The sequence below is a fragment of the Dinoponera quadriceps genome, unplaced genomic scaffold, assembly GCF_001313825.1.
Source record: "Dinoponera quadriceps isolate SergipeBrazil2010 unplaced genomic scaffold, ASM131382v1 scaffold424, whole genome shotgun sequence".
NCBI lineage: Eukaryota > Metazoa > Arthropoda > Insecta > Hymenoptera > Formicidae > Dinoponera > Dinoponera quadriceps.
The window spans coordinates 1,609,233-1,626,838 of NW_014554557.1; the positions used below are offsets into that span (position 1 = coordinate 1,609,233).

The 17,606-nt window shown below is 42.6% G+C and overlaps 3 protein-coding genes and 1 long non-coding RNA gene across 8 annotated transcripts; 2 read left to right on the plus strand and 2 right to left on the minus strand.

Annotated features, from left to right (window-relative positions):
* Window positions 1-955: 955 nt before the first annotated feature.
* Window positions 956-6,054, plus strand: LOC106752041 (transmembrane protein 120 homolog). Of its 5 annotated transcripts, XM_014633413.1 has the most exons (7): window positions 956-1,777; window positions 2,316-2,434; window positions 2,530-2,688; window positions 2,761-2,853; window positions 2,936-3,153; window positions 3,428-3,855; window positions 5,194-6,054. In XM_014633413.1, the coding sequence occupies exons 1-6, from the start codon at window positions 1,709-1,711 to the stop codon at window positions 3,814-3,816; spliced, it is 1,047 nt and encodes a 348-aa protein (XP_014488899.1). In that variant the 5' UTR covers window positions 956-1,708; the 3' UTR covers window positions 3,817-3,855; window positions 5,194-6,054. The 5 variants fall into 5 exon arrangements, with proteins under 5 accessions (XP_014488899.1, XP_014488903.1, XP_014488902.1 ...); XM_014633417.1 differs by lacking the exon at window positions 3,428-3,855 and having other exon boundaries at window positions 960-1,777; XM_014633416.1 differs by lacking the exon at window positions 956-1,777 and adding an exon at window positions 1,810-2,002 and having other exon boundaries at window positions 3,428-6,054.
* Window positions 6,055-6,128: 74 nt separating this feature from the next.
* Window positions 6,129-7,048, minus strand: LOC106752043. Its single transcript, XR_001375111.1, has 3 exons — window positions 6,892-7,048; window positions 6,283-6,640; window positions 6,129-6,204 (listed from the first exon to the last, which is right to left on the minus strand). It is a non-coding gene; the product is annotated as an uncharacterized LOC106752043 (long non-coding RNA).
* LOC106752042 (translocator protein) lies at window positions 6,708-10,031 on the plus strand. The gene is made up of 4 exons (XM_014633418.1): window positions 6,708-6,819; window positions 7,056-7,169; window positions 8,649-8,861; window positions 9,234-10,031. Exons 2-4 carry the CDS (start codon window positions 7,065-7,067, stop codon window positions 9,447-9,449), a joined length of 534 nt encoding a protein of 177 aa, XP_014488904.1. The 5' UTR covers window positions 6,708-6,819; window positions 7,056-7,064; the 3' UTR covers window positions 9,450-10,031.
* On the minus strand, window positions 9,979-17,223 carry LOC106752040 (serine/threonine-protein kinase ULK2). The gene is made up of 11 exons (XM_014633412.1): window positions 16,594-17,223; window positions 15,554-15,646; window positions 15,347-15,397; window positions 15,185-15,254; window positions 14,831-15,007; window positions 13,466-14,357; window positions 12,627-12,880; window positions 12,099-12,482; window positions 11,797-11,924; window positions 11,471-11,606; window positions 9,979-11,197 (listed from the first exon to the last, which is right to left on the minus strand). The coding sequence occupies exons 1-11, from the start codon at window positions 16,750-16,752 to the stop codon at window positions 11,124-11,126; spliced, it is 2,418 nt and encodes an 805-aa protein (XP_014488898.1). The 5' UTR covers window positions 16,753-17,223; the 3' UTR covers window positions 9,979-11,123.
* Between the last annotated feature and the right edge of the window lie 383 nt (window positions 17,224-17,606).

Genomic DNA, 17,606 nt, shown 5'->3' on the forward strand with positions numbered 1-17,606 from the left:
ACTACTGGCTGCGATAACTTGGCCGGTAAGAAATTATTGTTGCTCTGTTTTCATCACTCGCACGAGCAATACCTCGTAAGGATTTCGAACTAACGAGATATCGCACAATGCATGAAGTCCGCTTAATTGAGAAACATCGTCTTTTCCGATATACTCCGTTTGTTCTTTCCGATATGCTCCGTACTTTTCAAAATTCTTTTCGAGCGCGTAGTTCGTCGGACTTTCCAGCGTTTAAAATGCAGGACTGTGGACGGCAGGAGGGAAGATTCCGGATAACGAAAGAGACGGAGAACGGTCCTCTTCGAGAAATCTCAAAGTGATGTGTCCGATATGTAAGCGCGATTGCCTGCTATAAATAATGCAGTGAAACAATCTGAATATCAAAATAGCCAAAACGATAGCCGTCCGAAGCAAAGGGAAAACGCGCCGATTATACATCGAGACGCGTGGAATTTATTCTAAACGAATCTCGACGCTCAAACCCGCGCCTTCCTTTTCTGCGAAATTCAGCATGGTGTTGTTTTCGCATCTCTCATTGTTCTCATTTCACGTTCTACGTGAGAAACCGACCGTATTGCCGAGGAAATAATGAGGAAAAGAATGTGAATATGGAAATCCCCAGGAGCTAAAAACCATACTGACAAATAGAAATTACGTCAGCAGAGATATACGTCTTTGGATCTTAAAAAAGAAACCCTCCACGATACGCATATTAAAGCGTTACGACGTAGAGCGTATGCATGATCAAACACCGAGTGGGAAAAAAAGGGAGAAGGGGCAAAATGTGAGAGAGAAGAACGAATATAAAAAGAATTTTATACGTTCGAATTTATATTTTTTATTTGTCCTTGTGTCTTCGCAGTTTTTCCATTCGCAATTGAATTGTCGATGTATCGACGTGCCTGACGCAACGACCGTTCGAAGATCGATCGAGCGTCGATATCGTCGAACGAAGAGCGAAATGACATTGAACGGTTCATCTTGACGATGTGTTAAAACTTGCTGTGTGCAAAAACTGAAAGATGCGCGTGAAAAGAAATAACGTCTAAGGATAAATATAGCGGCGAAGGCAATGCGGATGAAAGAAACGGGCTCGGCAACACGTTCGTATTGTTCGTATTCATTTGCACTTTCTGTACTCTGTTTCGGCCTGCTCCCGTTTCTTTCACGCTTGAATTCGGCATCGATCTCGAAATTTCCAAGAGCAAGGCTGGGTGGTACGTTAAAATTCGATACTCAACGTACGCGCGGCTACAGGCAGCGTATTTCGTTCCATCTGTCTCTTATCGGCATCATCATTGAGCATCATCGATTGTTATCGGACGCATTGAATGCCCTTTGCTCTTTGTACCCGTCTGTCTCTTTCTCTCTCTCCTTCGCAGCGTTCTTGCAGCATTCTTACAGCTCGTTACCACCCGAAGACCCGTGGATTCGACGCGTGCTGTGCCGCAGTTATATTGCACTGCATTTTGCCGCAAGCCGCCTCCGCGCTTCTATCTACACTCTTCTGCACTCTTTCGCGCCTTCCTGCTTCTGTCGCTTCTGGCTTCATTACGTTTCGGTACGAGTGTGCGAAAAGTGCACTCCAGTGTAGTCTAGATCGAGAGGGAGAGAAAAGGGGGAGAGAGAGAGAAAGAGATCGAGAGACGATCCGTCGAACCAGACGTGTTCTCCGACTGAACCCCATCGGACGCGTGACACCGTCGCGATGGACATCGATGCCGAGTCCTGCGTCAAGGACTGGGACGATCTAGCACGAGACTATAAGGAACTCGAGGTGAGAGAGAGAGAGAGAGAGAGAAAGTCATGTCACATCGGAGCTCGACGGGCTCGAACTAGACGGGTTTCGCGGCGAGGTTAAGTTCCTGACGTGTTCGCGAATGTGCTTGACCGGAGAGACCGAACTATTTCGGCCGATCGGCTGATCCGCTCGTCACGTGACGTTGGCGACGACCTTGGTGATCGTCCCGTTTTACGATAAATCGATCACGCGCGAGGAAAGGTGCTCGACTGGTTCAAATTTTTTAGCCGCAACTAATGCCGAACGGCGACGATAACAGTGATGCTGCACAATTTTAATAACCTGCCAGGACTGTCGATTATCTTCTCGCGATTATTTCGATCGATTCTGTCAAGTAGAAATAATATAATTAGAAAAAATATAAGAGTCACACTGATAAAGAGAGAGAGAGAGAGAGAGATTAAATTAACATTTACAAGTTATATTTGTAATCCAGTCATTAATTAATAATTAGACAAAGTATAATTGCTGTATCCTAATAATTACTAACCAGTATTTTTTTCCACATTTATAGGCACTAAATAGGGTGTATCTCGCAAAATTAGAAGAGGTTGGTGAACTGCAAGCAAAATGTGTAAAAGGTATTTCTCATCAAAAATATCGGATTGGTGTAATATCCAAATCCATGAAAAAGTAAGTTCACAATATTAACGTAAATCTTTTGATAAAAAAATATGTGTACTTCGTTTTCTTCAATTACATGTCTTATTTTTCTCACCTATTCTCAGCTTGAGTGCAAGAGAAACGCGAGAGAAGTTACAAAAATCTATGATGAGAAGAGAACAACAGCTTTACGAGATAGAACAAACTTTGCCAAAGCCAAATGGCACATACCTTAAAATTATTCTGGGCAATGTCAATGTCTCCATATTGAATAAAAGTGATAAGTATGTTAATAATCATAGCTGATACACATTATTGTACCTGGATTGATTTCATGATGAGTGCTTGGCTTTCAGATTCAAATACAAAGATGAATATGAGAAGTTTAAGTTAGTTCTATCAGTAATTGGTTTCGTGTTGTCTGTATTAAATTTGTTTACCAATATAAGGTGAGATGCCATCGATATATTTTTTAACATCGACTTACATCCTGTTCAGGAAGTTGTAATATTTTTCGCTTACATTTTTCAGGACTCTAGAACTTAGTTTTATGTTCCTCCTGGTTTGGTACTACTGCACATTAACGATAAGGGAAAGTATACTTAAGGTAAATGGTTCAAGAATAAAAGGCTGGTGGAGATTTCATCACTTCCTCTCGACCGTTGTGTCCGGTGTTCTACTAGTATGGCCAAACACAGGAGCGTGGTACAAATTCCGCGGCCAGTTCATGTGGTTCAATGTATACATCAGTAAGTGTCGTAAAATAATTTCCGGCAGTGTCAGAATGCACACGTTTCCTTCCTGTAATATATATTATATGATATTAATACAAAATTATTAATATTATAATTAGTAACATCAGAACTATTTTTAGTATAAATTCCTTTTATGCACGACACAAATTATCAAATCGAGGGGAGAAGATAAAATAACTCGGATATAACTAAATTTATGTGTGCGCGCATGTAATTAACCACTCACTTATAATTTATCATTTTATCTAATATATGCGTAATCATTCAGGCGTAGTTCAATACTTACAATTCCGATACCAACGTGGCGTGCTCTACCGATTAAAAGCACTGGGCGAGAGGGATAACATGGATATCACCATCGAAGGTTTCCATTCGTGGATGTGGCGTGGTCTTTCGTTCTTGCTTCCATTCCTTTTCCTCGGCTATCTGTTTCAACTACATAACGCATACACGTTGTATAAGTTGGCGTTCCATCCAGAAGCAACGTGGCATGTGCCAGTGCTTAGCGCAATGTTCTTAGTGCTGTTTCTGGGCAACATCACAACTACTATTATGGTGATCCCTCAAAAGCGTCGGGAACGTGTCAAGCACCATCTGTTCGCGTCCGGGGGAGAAAACACGCACGATAAGGAAAGCAAGAATGATAAGGACGAGTGAGAGAAGGAAAAAGACACGGTACTTCCGGCTGATCAGTTGGTGAGAGACACAACCAGACCACCGAAACTGGATTACAACGAGTAATAAGAAATAAGACGAGACTATTATGCTGTATATGGGTGCTGGTGCCAGTTTCTTCTAACGTAACAAACGATACTTCTCTTTTTCTCTCTATCTGTTGCGCTCTCGTTGCGCTTGAACTGTGCGCATGGAGAAGAAAAAAAAACGAAAAAACAGGCATGATAATCGAAGGCATGACACTTTCATGTGACTTCGAATGCAACGTGATTTGTTTTCGATTATGTTCTTGGACAAAGTTCGTCATCGATTGTTCTTCCGGGATCGCTCTTTCTATAGGCTGTCCTGAAATAAACGGACTCAATCTCGACGATACATTTCGCAAAAGTTTTGTGTCGATTCTTTCGGGGACAAGGTTCTTTCCCTGCTGTCTTCCTATTTTTAACTTCAGAAAATCTCAAGAATTGAGATTCCACTTTAAGTCGAAATCTATTGGTAGCAAACTATAAAAATGCGTCATTTCTTTATTTTTTTTTTACCTTGCGTTCTAATAAAAATTTCTCATTTTAAATTATTCGAGGATAACGCGCAACTTTTTTGTCACACCGCTTGTTTTCACATTTGCTTAGCAAGTTTTAATTTGCTAACAAATTCTCTTCTACGCCGGATTTAAGTATGCAATCAAAATTTTTCTATCTGCCCAAAGTTTTGAAATTGCTAAGACATTTCAGTTGAAGAGAATATATAATTTGTAAATATATAAACATATATTATAATATATTAATAAATATATATTTACAAATTATCTTCCTTCCTAGCAATGCAAGCTTATGTTGTAATAATATATCTATCTATATTTACAAGTTATCTTAATATGTTAATAGTATATTTTTTCACATAGAAAAACTAGGGGATGATAGAGAAATTCCGAGTGCACATTTGTGTCGAGTGTTTCAAAATACATAAGAAAAAAAAAAGAGAAAACATTTCGACTAATCTACGTGACAAATGACTGTTGAATAATGTTATGTAGCGCCTCAATGTGTTCCCCTGAGAGAACGATCGACTTCGAAACAGTTGTATTCCGTTTATTCCGAGACGTTCCGCATACAATTTTCATTGGGACTCCGAACACACGCATTTATTTTCAAGCGCATTAACATTTAGCTATTGTGCTATCGATAGCGACGATACGTGCGTATCGACGTCAAGCGGTTCGAGATCGAAAGCCGGTTAATTTATTCTCGAGCAAACGTATATGCATATACACGGAACATACGCGCGCGGAAAAGACAATCCGGATATAAAAGAAAGGATTAAAAATACAGGAGATATTCTTTAATTCTTTTCTTTTTCTAGATCAGCTGCGCGCGCGCATACACATTCGCATACATGTACACCCACGCACATGTTTGTAAAGTGTAGCCGCTCTACAGATATATATATATATCGAATGCTGGGCGAAAATTGACGGGAACGAAACATTGGAATATTTTTTCCTTGATTTTTGAAGACACGGCGAAACAGTGCGTAGGAAGAAATATGTGCGCGTTTACCTTCGAAAGGAAATTTGAACAGCCTCGTTGACTCGGATAGAAATGACTCGATGGAAGAGAAAATACGTTCATCTTCCTTTGTGGAGCCGCATGTATTGTAATGTTCTCCGCATCTCTTCGCACTTACCGGTCGAAGACAAATATTCTAAATGTTTCTATTGGCTCGTAAATAAAGCCTGTGTACAGTCGATATCTTGCGTTGATTTCTCGCGCGATTTCTTGCGCGATTCTCATTGATATTCGTCCGATGATAATGAAATGTGGAATGAAATGTGGATGTAATTTCTTGTTGCGCAAAGAGACCTCGGATGATGCGGTGCTTATGTACCATATGATTATTACTGCGCTGTCGGTGTATTTATTGAGACGCATGTGTAAATAAAAGCGTGAATCGAGCCGCCTAATGCTGTACTAGTACACAAAGAAAGGAAGTTCGTCGGTAGTTAGTCGCTACGTGTTAGCCGACTTGCTAATTTTCCTTCTCTTTGCGTTTCTCTTTCTCTTTTCTTTTTTTCGCTTCTTTTTCCCCGACTTCCATCCGCATCAAATGTAGGCGCGAAAACGCGCGTGTCGTCGATGTACACCTGGCGGCGGCCGAGTGTACATTTTACTGTACGCTCAATTTGTAACACAATGGTGATAGTAAAACTTATATACATACATACATGTGTGTACTGCGTGTCGCGCGATTTGTTCGAACCTTCCGCGTCGTCTCGCGAGTGATTCGATTCCCACCCGTTTTGCTCCTCTTTCTAATTTAAGGGGTTACATATATCTGAGTGGCTCGAAAAAAACGCTCAATGTTTGAATTTTTCTGTTAACAACATTATTGACATTTAGTGATTTTATGAAGATGTCCTTTTGAATGATGATTCTTTATATTTTTATTTACATTTTATATGAAGCCCGTTACAAAATGATATGTAACGCTGTTATTCCTGCTTCTCGTGAAGCTCGTTCTCGCTAATCGATACCCAAAATATCTCAGGAATTATTGGACCGATTTAGCGTGTAGTTTTGCATACCTAACTGTGCGCGATACTGAATTATATATCATCGCGACAACGACTTTTTCTTCTAGTTGCGCGTCGATCATATCAAAGTTAATTTTAATCAAGACGATTACTTATCGTCCAATATGCCGAGAATTGACTCTTCATGCAAGGCTGCCAAATCCCGCCGAAAAGTGTGTAGTAGCGCAGAAGAAAAACGTTGAAAGGGAGAAACGTCGATGGAACACAGGGAGGCACCTATAACAATAGTTACGTTACTGTTACGCAAGTCCGCGTCAGTCAAGTCAAGCCTATGATCTAGTGTCATAAACCGTTTGCCTAGCGGACGAATAGCCAGTACGTTCATCGACTTTCCGCGGGGACGTGCAGCGTAGACGAATTACCCCTCACATCCCGTCATCTCTCAGTTTGCGCAGGTATGCACACTTTTTTTTTCATTCTTTTCCGGTAACGTTATTCGTCGATAACACGGAGAAATTAACGCTCACCCGTGACCAAGCACGGCGATCGCACCTAGTTTATCCCGGAGTGTTCGCCACTTCTATCAGTCGCGCAAAACCAATGTTCCGCGCTTCGTGATTTTAATTTTTCAACGAATCGAGGCAACACACATACAAGAAGAATCAACGGCACAACGTGATATTTTATACAGCAGGACGAGATGCCGGTGAAGATCGTTTGGCCCGCGGTGGCGGCGACGGTCGCCCCCAACATCGGCTGTTTCATCGTCGGCTATTTCATAAAGGGAAACATCCGCTGGTACGAGGTAAGCGGATCGAATGCACCGCGACGTCTCGGCGCCGGGACACGTTGTCGCATTGCTACCGCAACTGCACACGCATTAGATCGTTCAGCGTCTGTTTTGCGTCATTGGGTAATTAGAATCGTTATCGGAAATCTCGCAAATGCGGAATTCTCTCATCGGCATTCCGGGTTACGAACGATTCGCAGACACTTCGCGCGAAGGTCACGCGCGATCACGGGCGAATCGATAATCGCGAAGCTTGATATAGCACACAATGTAAATATTATAATCTACCACTTCTCCCTTTAACTTCGGCTGTGTGTTGTAAATTCGTAACACTTCGGTGTGTATTCCATGTCAACAGGGTGGCTGGATTTGTTTTCGTAACGATCTGTGGCATGAGTATCTCGCGCTCGCGAGTTCAATCTCGGAAAATTTCTCGTTATATGTATCAACGATATTTCACGATATCGCGAGACGCCGCTGATGAATACTGTTGACGTAACTGGAATAACATGTTATAGCAAATGCAGTGTCTATTTTTAGCTTCAGGTATAACGTCAGCATTCTCACACTCGATTTTGATCTCTGCGTTTCTTTTCTGTGCACAAACAGTTCTAGATTCTTTTTATTCTTACTTAGATATATCCAGTAAGATATATCTTAGAGATATGACTTTAAAAAACAAAGAGAGAAATTGTATTTATTTATTTTTTCTTTCTCTAAACAGGATGAATCAATTCTGTAAGGAAGTTATGTAAGGTGAAATGAGTTTGATAAGAATTCGACGGAATTTACATTACGTATACATTGAAATATCATATCTAACTGCTCATGCAATTAGAGAAAGTTTAACTATATATATAATTATTTGTTACCGTTTATAACTGGATAATATTATTTATAATTATGATCGTTTACACAATTGCACATTATATTTATATTTATAAATGTCATTGTGTACATATACGTACATACATATTATTCGTCACCGTAATATTAATAGCTTATAATTACGCGTTATTTATAATCATAATTACACTCGTACGTATATACGATACTCAAACGCGAGTGTACAGAAAGGTAATATACGAAACAGACCTGCCTAAGAGATATCGTGCGAATGAAGTTACCAAAACATTCCAGAGAAGAAATTCGCGTATCGTCCGCCGATCTTTACGTACACTTCGTCTGTAAAGCGATACACGGTGTACACGGTGTTGATACGTTATCTCAGGCTACTTTTACTTCGTTGATACGCGGGGACCCGTGCGAATCGCGAAGGCCTGCTACCGTCCTATTTCGCCTGTCCACCTGCCTACTCACTTCGCGTCTACCTAGCTTTCAGCTACCAGAAATGCCCAAGTTTACAATAAATTACACATCTTACTTCGCTAATGATATAACGATACGGCTGCTTTGCGCGTATGTATATATATATATATATATATATATAATCCGTACGTCGCGCTCTCTTGACTCGTCGCTCACACTGTCCAGTCCCTGAAGAAGCCGTCCTGGACGCCGCCGACCTGGTTGTTCGGGCCCGTGTGGATCGTCCTCTACTCTACGTTAGGCTACTCGTCGTACATGGTGTGGCGGGACGGGGGCGGTTTCGAAGGGGCAAGTCTGCCGCTCACCACCTACGCCCTCAATATCGTCCTCAACTGGTCGTGGGTGCCGCTGATGTTCGGTACTCGACACATCAAATGGGTAATTACATTTTACGCGTACACGCATGTACACACGCGTGTCTTGTACGTCCCCGTATTAATAATCGTTACTTGAAACTTGTAAGATATTTATTGTTTGGCAAACTAAACAATTCGGTTTGTTGGATCGAACATTCGTTTGTCTGCTCTGTTTCAAAAGAAACTAATTTGTTTCAATCATAGATTCCACTCAATCCAGAAAAATCTTTTCCTCTGTGTCGTGTGAAATTTTGCTTACGTGCGCGAGCAATCTTCGTGCGTGATTTGCTGAGGATATCTAAAACGTCTTCTGGGTTGTTGTTCTCATCGATTAGTTTAATCCGAGTTCGGTGAAAGACGCCCTTAAACTAACGCTTTACACCATATATCGCAGGCTCTCTACGAGTACGCGGCGTTATGCACCAACACGGCGGCGCTCCTGATCACGTTCCACGATGTAAACCCCATCGCCGGCTACCTCAATATTCCTTACATGTGCTGGAACATCTTCGCCATGACGCTCAATTACTTCATCTATCGGGACAACAAACAGATCCCCGCCGACGAGGAAGTCGCGGCGGAGAAGGTCAAGGAGGTCGCGTTTTCGTAGACAGATAGACCGAGGGAGAACGGGGAGAGACGGGGCTTTTCCTAGTTCGCGCCGGAAGAGGCGTACCTCACTAGCTTAATGCTAATTGATGGGCCAACGAACGTAACACAGTCGGAAAATTATTTCAAAAAAAAGGACAAGGAATCCAACAAGAATATGTGTACATATAAAACACTCACGACAATGGATAAGAATGTCTGATCACCGTGAGACGTGAAAGTCGAACTTCTTCGAAGACATTCCCTACGAGAATAATTTCTCAATTGGACATTTCCTCTCTATTTTCGTGAATAATATTACCTCGCGCGAATTCACGACTTCGAGGGAAAGAGAAAGAGAGAGGGGGGAGGGGAGAGAAAGGGTGAAATTATGGTGGTTGAGAAGTCGTTTGGAGACTCGCGAGAAACGGACGATCGAACGCCCATCGTCAATTACGTTACTTTTGTACAATTAACGTTACTTGTTCGCACCAGCGCAGCGCAGCCGAGAGCGACGAGACAAGTGCCTTTGCATTGAATGCACAACACCGTATAGTATACACATGTTTATTGATCGATACGAAATAAAGGTTAGTTAATTCGACCATGCGTACATTATACAGTGTACAATCGTTATAATACCTTAGTCATTCTAAGTTAATAAATCATATAAAGAAATCTTGAGAAAGAGATAGAGAGAGAGATGATGACGGGCCGCGGGGAGGAGGGAGAATGGAGGGGAAAAAAAGGGAGGGGGATGCTGCGGGCTTTCACTTTCACTTCGCTATCTACCCTATTCCGTATGGAACTACGGAAAGCTTCTTTTTAATTAGTCTTGGTGAGATAGTCAGCCGCTTTGTCCCGTTTAGCGAACATTAGGCGTCAGAAATTCCTACATTCACCGGATGAACGTTTCTCGCGTTGGCGAGGAACCAATGATCTTGTATTTCTGCAGATTTCCTGCTGCACGACTAGAATGAAGGGGAAAATCGTCTTAAAGATTAAAAATCGGATTCTTCACCCTTGATTTTCGCGGAGATTCAATGAGATCTTGCGTGTTGGAGATAAAAAATTATTCGATACATAAATTATTCAAACGTCAGCTACAAGTCAATTCTCATCTACCACTCAAAATTCCGGATATACGTACGTGGATACTTTCACATATATATATATATGATATTTCGTTAACACGCTTGATATTCGATAATTTTACTTGATCGTTCAATCTTAATTTTGAGATATGACACGTGCCAGTCGAACGATCGATTATCATTTCTCTCTACCCGCTTGCTTGTCGCAAATATTGTTGCGCTTTCCGTACTCGATGCGGTTTTCCCTTTTTTTACCAAATTGCAAATATGGAACCACTTCATCGTGAGCACAGAAAGCCCACAACGTAATGCAATTAGGAAGAGTCGGCTTTAATCGACACGCGAGCGGTAAAGATGCGTTTCTTCGGGGAAAGGTACCATTTTGGAACGTACATCCGGCGAACGCCGCAAGCATCTGCGAACGCCTATTGTGCATCGCGACGTATTGTAACCGTGTGTTTCGGCTTTCAACATCTTTTGTACAGAATAGGGCAGAATATATTACATAAAAGGAGCGATATCGAGTGCGGTAATGGTACGGGCTCGGCTGGTGGTGCGGGCGGGACTTGGCCGCTGCGCTCGGCTGCCGCGTTTCACAAGCGCTACGTGGGCTCGGTCGCGTAGATGTAGCCCTGCTGCTGCAGCACGTACAGCCGCTTCTCCACGGCGTCTTTGTCTGAAAATCACACGGTAGAATTAATAAACGTCGTCGAACATAAAGAGACCTGCGAAGATTCTCACACCTCGGGCCGCAGGGAGAAACGGTGAGGAAATAGAACATAATAGAACGCACATACAATGGCGAATTCAAAGTTCTATCACAGAATGCGCATGCATATTCTGCAACTTGAGATTGACAAAGAGGTTTCAACAAACATAGCTTCTAATACGATTGATCTATCAGAAAGGAAATTCAAGTGGAATCAAGCGTGATACAAACGATACGTACATTTGATGAGCAGAGCACGATCCTGACTGTGGCTGACATGCTGCGACAACGAGTGTAATAATATTTGCGCTGTGTGATAACGTTGGAAACATTCCGCGGGATTTCCGAACAGCTCATCCAGTGCTGCTGACTGACACTGTGAAACAAAGTTCTCTCTTATTAAATATTATATATATTGGTAATATTGTATCATATACCCGACGCCATCGTGGTTGAATTTTTTATCTATCAACTATTTTTCATCGCTTTTTATCCGTCGAGTTCACAATATAGATATATACGGTCAAGTTTTAGAGAGACAAACAAGGAAGGAAATCCAGTCGTACCATTTGAATCGCATGATTGTACAATATCTTGTCCGCCGTGGCACCTGTTTGTCGAAGGAGCCCCGCACTGTTCAATAGCTTGCATTCTGTGAGGCACAATCTGAATTTCTCGTTCATGGTACTAACAACTGTAACACATTAATCAGATTGAATTAGTTCGAGTACCGGCACGACGTACCGATGGCGGATTTATATAAAAATTAATGACGCTGGAACCCCCATATGTACGCAGAACGATGTTGAAATAAATATAAACAAATGGGAAGTGAAAGTCATAAATAAAAAAACCACGCGAGACTCACCCTCTTTCACACTGGCTGTCGGTTGCAATCTCCCAGCTTTGAGCTGCTGCGTGGCCAGGTTCAGGCCCGAGCTGAGCCACTGCAAGGCTCGGACCAGCAGGATCACCTGCTCGGCTCGTCGTCTGGTGGCCGCGTTGCCGGCCTGCTCGATGCTGCCGAGTGGCGCGGCCTCTTCGAAATTGCCGAGCGGCCCAGCTCTGGTTCTGGCGACCTCGCACACGCACTCGCACAACGCCACGACGAAGTTGAGCTTCGCCAGGATCTCGTTGTGCTCGCGCTCGAGCAGCGTTTCTTCGGGCAGCTCGGGCGCGATGAACGTCAACGGGCGCTCGTCGGTTGCCGTCGGGGGTATGTCGGGGAAAAGGCTTTGGAAGCTGCCAGCTTCTGCGGACGATAAAACAGATAGATCTCAGTGAGTGATCTCATGAGTCGTCTGAATTGGGACAACGGAGATAGCGTAAAAGACGAACCTAAGACGATCTTAAATATAAGACTCGATTATGAATATTGCTCTTAGACGAGGATTACCGGATATCTCGGGGAGAGTGACGGCCCTGGTGCCGAATGGAATAACAGGCGAGTGCCTGAGGGTGTTGTTATTATCCTGGAAAGCCCTCGACGTGGGTGAGCCTAGCACCGCCAATGGTCCGGTGAGCAGAGGAGACGACGCGCTATTGTTACCTGTAGATCGACGCAGCGGCGAGGTACCGCTCGGGGTGTGCGAGTGCCTCGCCACCGGGCTGACCTGCCACGTATTCGGCGGCGGCGGTGTCTCGCTCAACCTGTCGGATACGAAAGTTACATTTAGTATTTTCTCTCTATTTTAATCTCTCTTCATTTCTAATTAGGTTTGTCCGTTTTAGCCGAACTAACCGATTGCACTCTTTGCCTCAATGCCCGTATCATCATGATTGAAATTGAATTGACAATTAACTCAATCGTATTGGTCGGTTCAGCTAATTGGCTAATGCGATTGCATGGTTAATTCCGTTGAACTAATCGTCGATTAGATTTAAATTATAATGATAGAAACGAGCATTAGAGGGAAACAAGTATATAACCCAGCGGTAAGGGGAAAGGGTACGAAGTTTCAGTGGAATATTAATTTAGTTGAAACATGAATAGGCCTAATTATATGGCTTAAGACTTACCTACACCTATTGTAGACTTAACCTTAAGCAGGGTCTACAGTGACAATTTAAGACGTAAGCCTTAAGAGATTGACCAATCACAGTCGAACATGAGAAGAATAATCGACTGTGATCGGTCAATTTCTTAAGGTTTACATTCTCATTGCAGACTCTGCTTTAAGTGACTGAAGGAGGCTTTAAGCACTATGACAGAATAAAGAAAATAGAATCGGCTACCTTCTGCCGGGCGGAGTGCCGATGACAAACTGCACGCTTGGCGGGCTGAGAGAGCCGATGTCGGGCGGATGATTCCTGTGGGAGTCCACGCTGCGCTTCATGCTGATGGGTTGAGATCGGGGCACGACGCTGCTTCCTGACCGGGCGTTCGTCGAAGGTGACGACGGTTGCGGAGCCGTGTTCCGGTTGCACGGTACAGGTATCGGCTCGGAGATGGGAAGGTAGCACGGCCTGGGCGGGCTGACGGCTTCCCTGCTCGTCTGCCTGGTGTAATCGCCAAATTTTGATAAGCACGGCCGCGGCGGGCTGACGGCGTCCCTGCTCGCCTGTTTGGTATACTTGACCGGCTGCGGGTTGGGATTATTGTCGGCGTCGCTGCTGAGATCGCTCGGCACGAGGACGAAATCGTCCTCGGGACTGGAGCACGGACTGCTCGTCTCGGGCTCCTCCGACCTATCGACGATCGGCGCAGCCTCCGGCATCGCCGTCGTTCTCGGCGATGCCGACAACTCAGCGGACACCGGGCTCGGAGTCATCCTAGTACCCTGGAGGAACGGGTGGACGAAGAACTCGTCGAAGCTCATGCGATCCGGTGGATTGCGCTTCAGCAAACCCATCAAGAGATGCGTCAGCTCCGGCGACGTCCCAGACGGTATGTCGGGTCTGAGGTCCACGTTCTTCTCGTACATTGACTTGAGCGCATGGGGGTTGCTAGCCTGGAATGGTGCCTTGCCGGTGAGACATTGATACACAATGGTACCTAGGGACCACAGGTCCGCTTTCGCGTCGTACTTGTGCGACATGATCACTTCCGGCGCCATGTACATCGGTGAGCCGCACAATGTAGCGGCCATCACGCCATCCTTCAGAAATCGGGCGAAACCGAAATCCGCTAAAATTCATGTAAAAATCATGTCAGAATAAGCCCGGAGGGACTATTATACGGTTCTCGAGAGGGAGAAAGGTAAAAATTGCAAAAGTGAGCGAATTTATTAAGCGTTGACCAATGAAATTATATTATAAATATTCTAGTAAATTTGCTCACTTTTGTCATTTTCACCTCGTCCCGAGAACCGTAATAGCCCCTCTGAAAGTAGCGGACATTCACAAAATTAGAAACTGTCGTTTTTCATTATTAGTAGGGCACACGATGCGTGTTTTTCTGTTGAATGCGACACAGTTACCATGTCATAAACGCTGCGTTCTGTGCTATGCTTTTAATAATTTACTCGCTTTGCATGCGATTCAACGTGGAAACATTCACCGTGTGCCATTGGCTTAACTTAACGTTAGGGTTTAATGTTAAAAATTGATGTTACACATGAGAGAATTGAGTGAACATGTTAAGACAAAAGAAGCTCTTACCTATCTTCACCGTTATTTGATGTGGCTGTGGACACGCTCTGCCGCCGCTATAACTCAACAGAATGTTCTGCGGCTTGAGATCCCTGTGTACTATACCTTTTTCGTGCAGTATCTTCATCGCTTCGGCTATCTGCCTCAGAAACAGCCTGATAGTATCTTCCGAGAGACTGCCCTTTGCTGGAAAGCAGAGGTAAATTTATACATGCAAAAATGATGCATACATATTAGAACTTAATTTATCACTAAATAATGGACCAAAATATTACAGAATCAAGTATACTCTAATTTTATTGTCGGATATTAATTTTGATATATCGAATATAAGACTATTTAAATATGTCAAATTGGACTCACCAGTTAAGTAATCCGCCAAATCCCCACCATTACAATACTCCATGATTAGGAAGACGTTATGAGTAGAGTCCTGTGTGCATAAAGAGAATATTAATCTTTTAATCTTTAATTTTTGCTTTACACAGCAAAGAATATTTTTTTGAGAAATGAATAGGATCTTACTTTACAATCATACAATGCAACAACATTCTTGTGATGCAGTCTGGTCAATGCCTGTAAAATAAATCAATATTCTTATTACAACAAACACACACAAGAATATGTCTGTAACAATATATAAAGGAAGAATGTGTATCATAGATTTATAAAATATATTCTCTCTGTCTCTTCTTTACTATTATTAATCAAATTTATATAGAATAAATATACCTTTAGGATCTTGATCTCTTCCTTGAGCAGTTCTTGTGATTTGGCCAAATTCTTTTTTGTAATACATTTGATGGCCACCACAAAATTTGGTTTCTGTAAAACATGAATCACAGGATATGTTGTACAAGATAAAAAAATCTTAGAGTAGAAAAAAACATTGCATTATCTTATAAGTTGATAAAGTTTTACAAGAAAATCTCAGAGTATTACAGACTCTAAAAAAGACTTCAAAAAAATCTAGAATGGTGAGTAGATGATAATTGTATCAATTTGTTCAAGCTAAATGAAGAGTAGTTACTAAAGTTTATAAACAAGCAAAAACAATTAAAGGCCAAAATTTTAGTAAATTGAGTTGTTATAGTAAGTAATATCAGCAAGCAATTGAAATGTTATCAATCCATATTCATTAATATATGTGAATTGAGTTCTCGTCGGTTCGCATTTGCATTTGATTAATTATACATTTATACATCTAAGTACAATCAGTTGCAGAACAACTAGTGCCTGACCAATATTTATTAAACATTGATCTAAATTTAAACTCTCTTTAGACAGACACAAACTCAAGTTAAGGTTTAATTGACATTGATGAAACCAAGCATTAGCTTCCTTTCTTATGAAGTTCGAAATGCTTCAAGTTACCACAATTGCAGGCTACTGCTGATGAACTTACACAATAATTGGTTATAACAGGAACCAACGATACACAAGGCATCGACATCCGACGTATCAAAACTACAATGGATTCAGGAAAAACTTAAGTACATTTATTATACTCTTATCAGATAAGAGTATAAAAAAGACCAATATTTATATGTATAGATATTTCGTCTTCTCTCATAACCAATCACCGCATAAGCCTGCGGGTAGTGACTCACATTGTAATAACTTGTAGAGCTGCTAACTTCATTAGAAAGAGATCCGGCTGAATCGTTCTGTGACCGACTATACCTTTACCGTCTATTATTTAAATTTTAAATGATCAATGATTAATTCTCGCTCGCAAACAAAACAACGACAGTTGCAGGAGTGGTGCTTACTTTGCGATGTCTGCCCCTGAAAACCACAGCGAAGGCGCCGTTACCGATCATATCACGACCATTGTACTCGTAGTCGCCGATGATCTCCATCTCTTCCCGGTGGTGGTGGTGATCTCTACCGACTTGCTGCTGCGGGCGAGGTCGACTGTTTACCAGCATAGGGATGCATCGAGGAGGATCGATACGCCGACGAGAACGTCGTCGTCGTAGCCGTGGCTGTCCTCCGCTTCAACGAGTGGATATGTTGATCGCCAGATTCACAACTTCGATCACGTTGACATGACTTCGTGACGAACTAAACTCTACATGTTGTCACTCGTACGTCAGATACTCGTCGATCGTGGCGTTAATTCCGTGCCACAGAATAGCTCTGATGGGAACATCGGAGGTGAGGAGAGAGACGAGTGGTCGGAGTTGACGCGCGATATCAGCGCATCAATGGTGGGGGCAACAGAGGAGAACAAGAGAGGGAGGGAGAGAGATGGAAGAGAGAATTCCGAAAACACAAAACACCACGAAGCGCGCCATAGATGTCGGCCATCGATAAGATACCAGTGAAGACGGTCGAACTCTACTAAGTCCGGATCTGCAATAAGTGTAAGTGAGGGTGTCTTCAGGGAGATGCTTTTAGCGCTAACGCGTCTATTTATCTTTGTCTCACGTTAGATATGCGACAAGGGTGGAATGACATCGTTAGAGCTGATCAGTGCTAACAACTTGCTGCTCAAACGCACCCTAAACCTTGAGCCGTAAGAAATTGACCAATCACAATTGATTTGTCGAGCTCTAGTGATATTTAGTAACATTCTAGAAATATTGTCCGATTGGTGCATTTCTAATATATTACTAAATAGATCAATAGATTCCGCTTGAAAGGTAACTCATATGCCCGGTTTAAATTTAATAATAATGTAAATAATATTACAACGTGCAACCGGAGGTTCAGTCGCGTGGGAGAGCGCGGCTGAACGGAAGTAAAGGAGATCTCCGGTAGGGGGCATCGCAGACCCTGG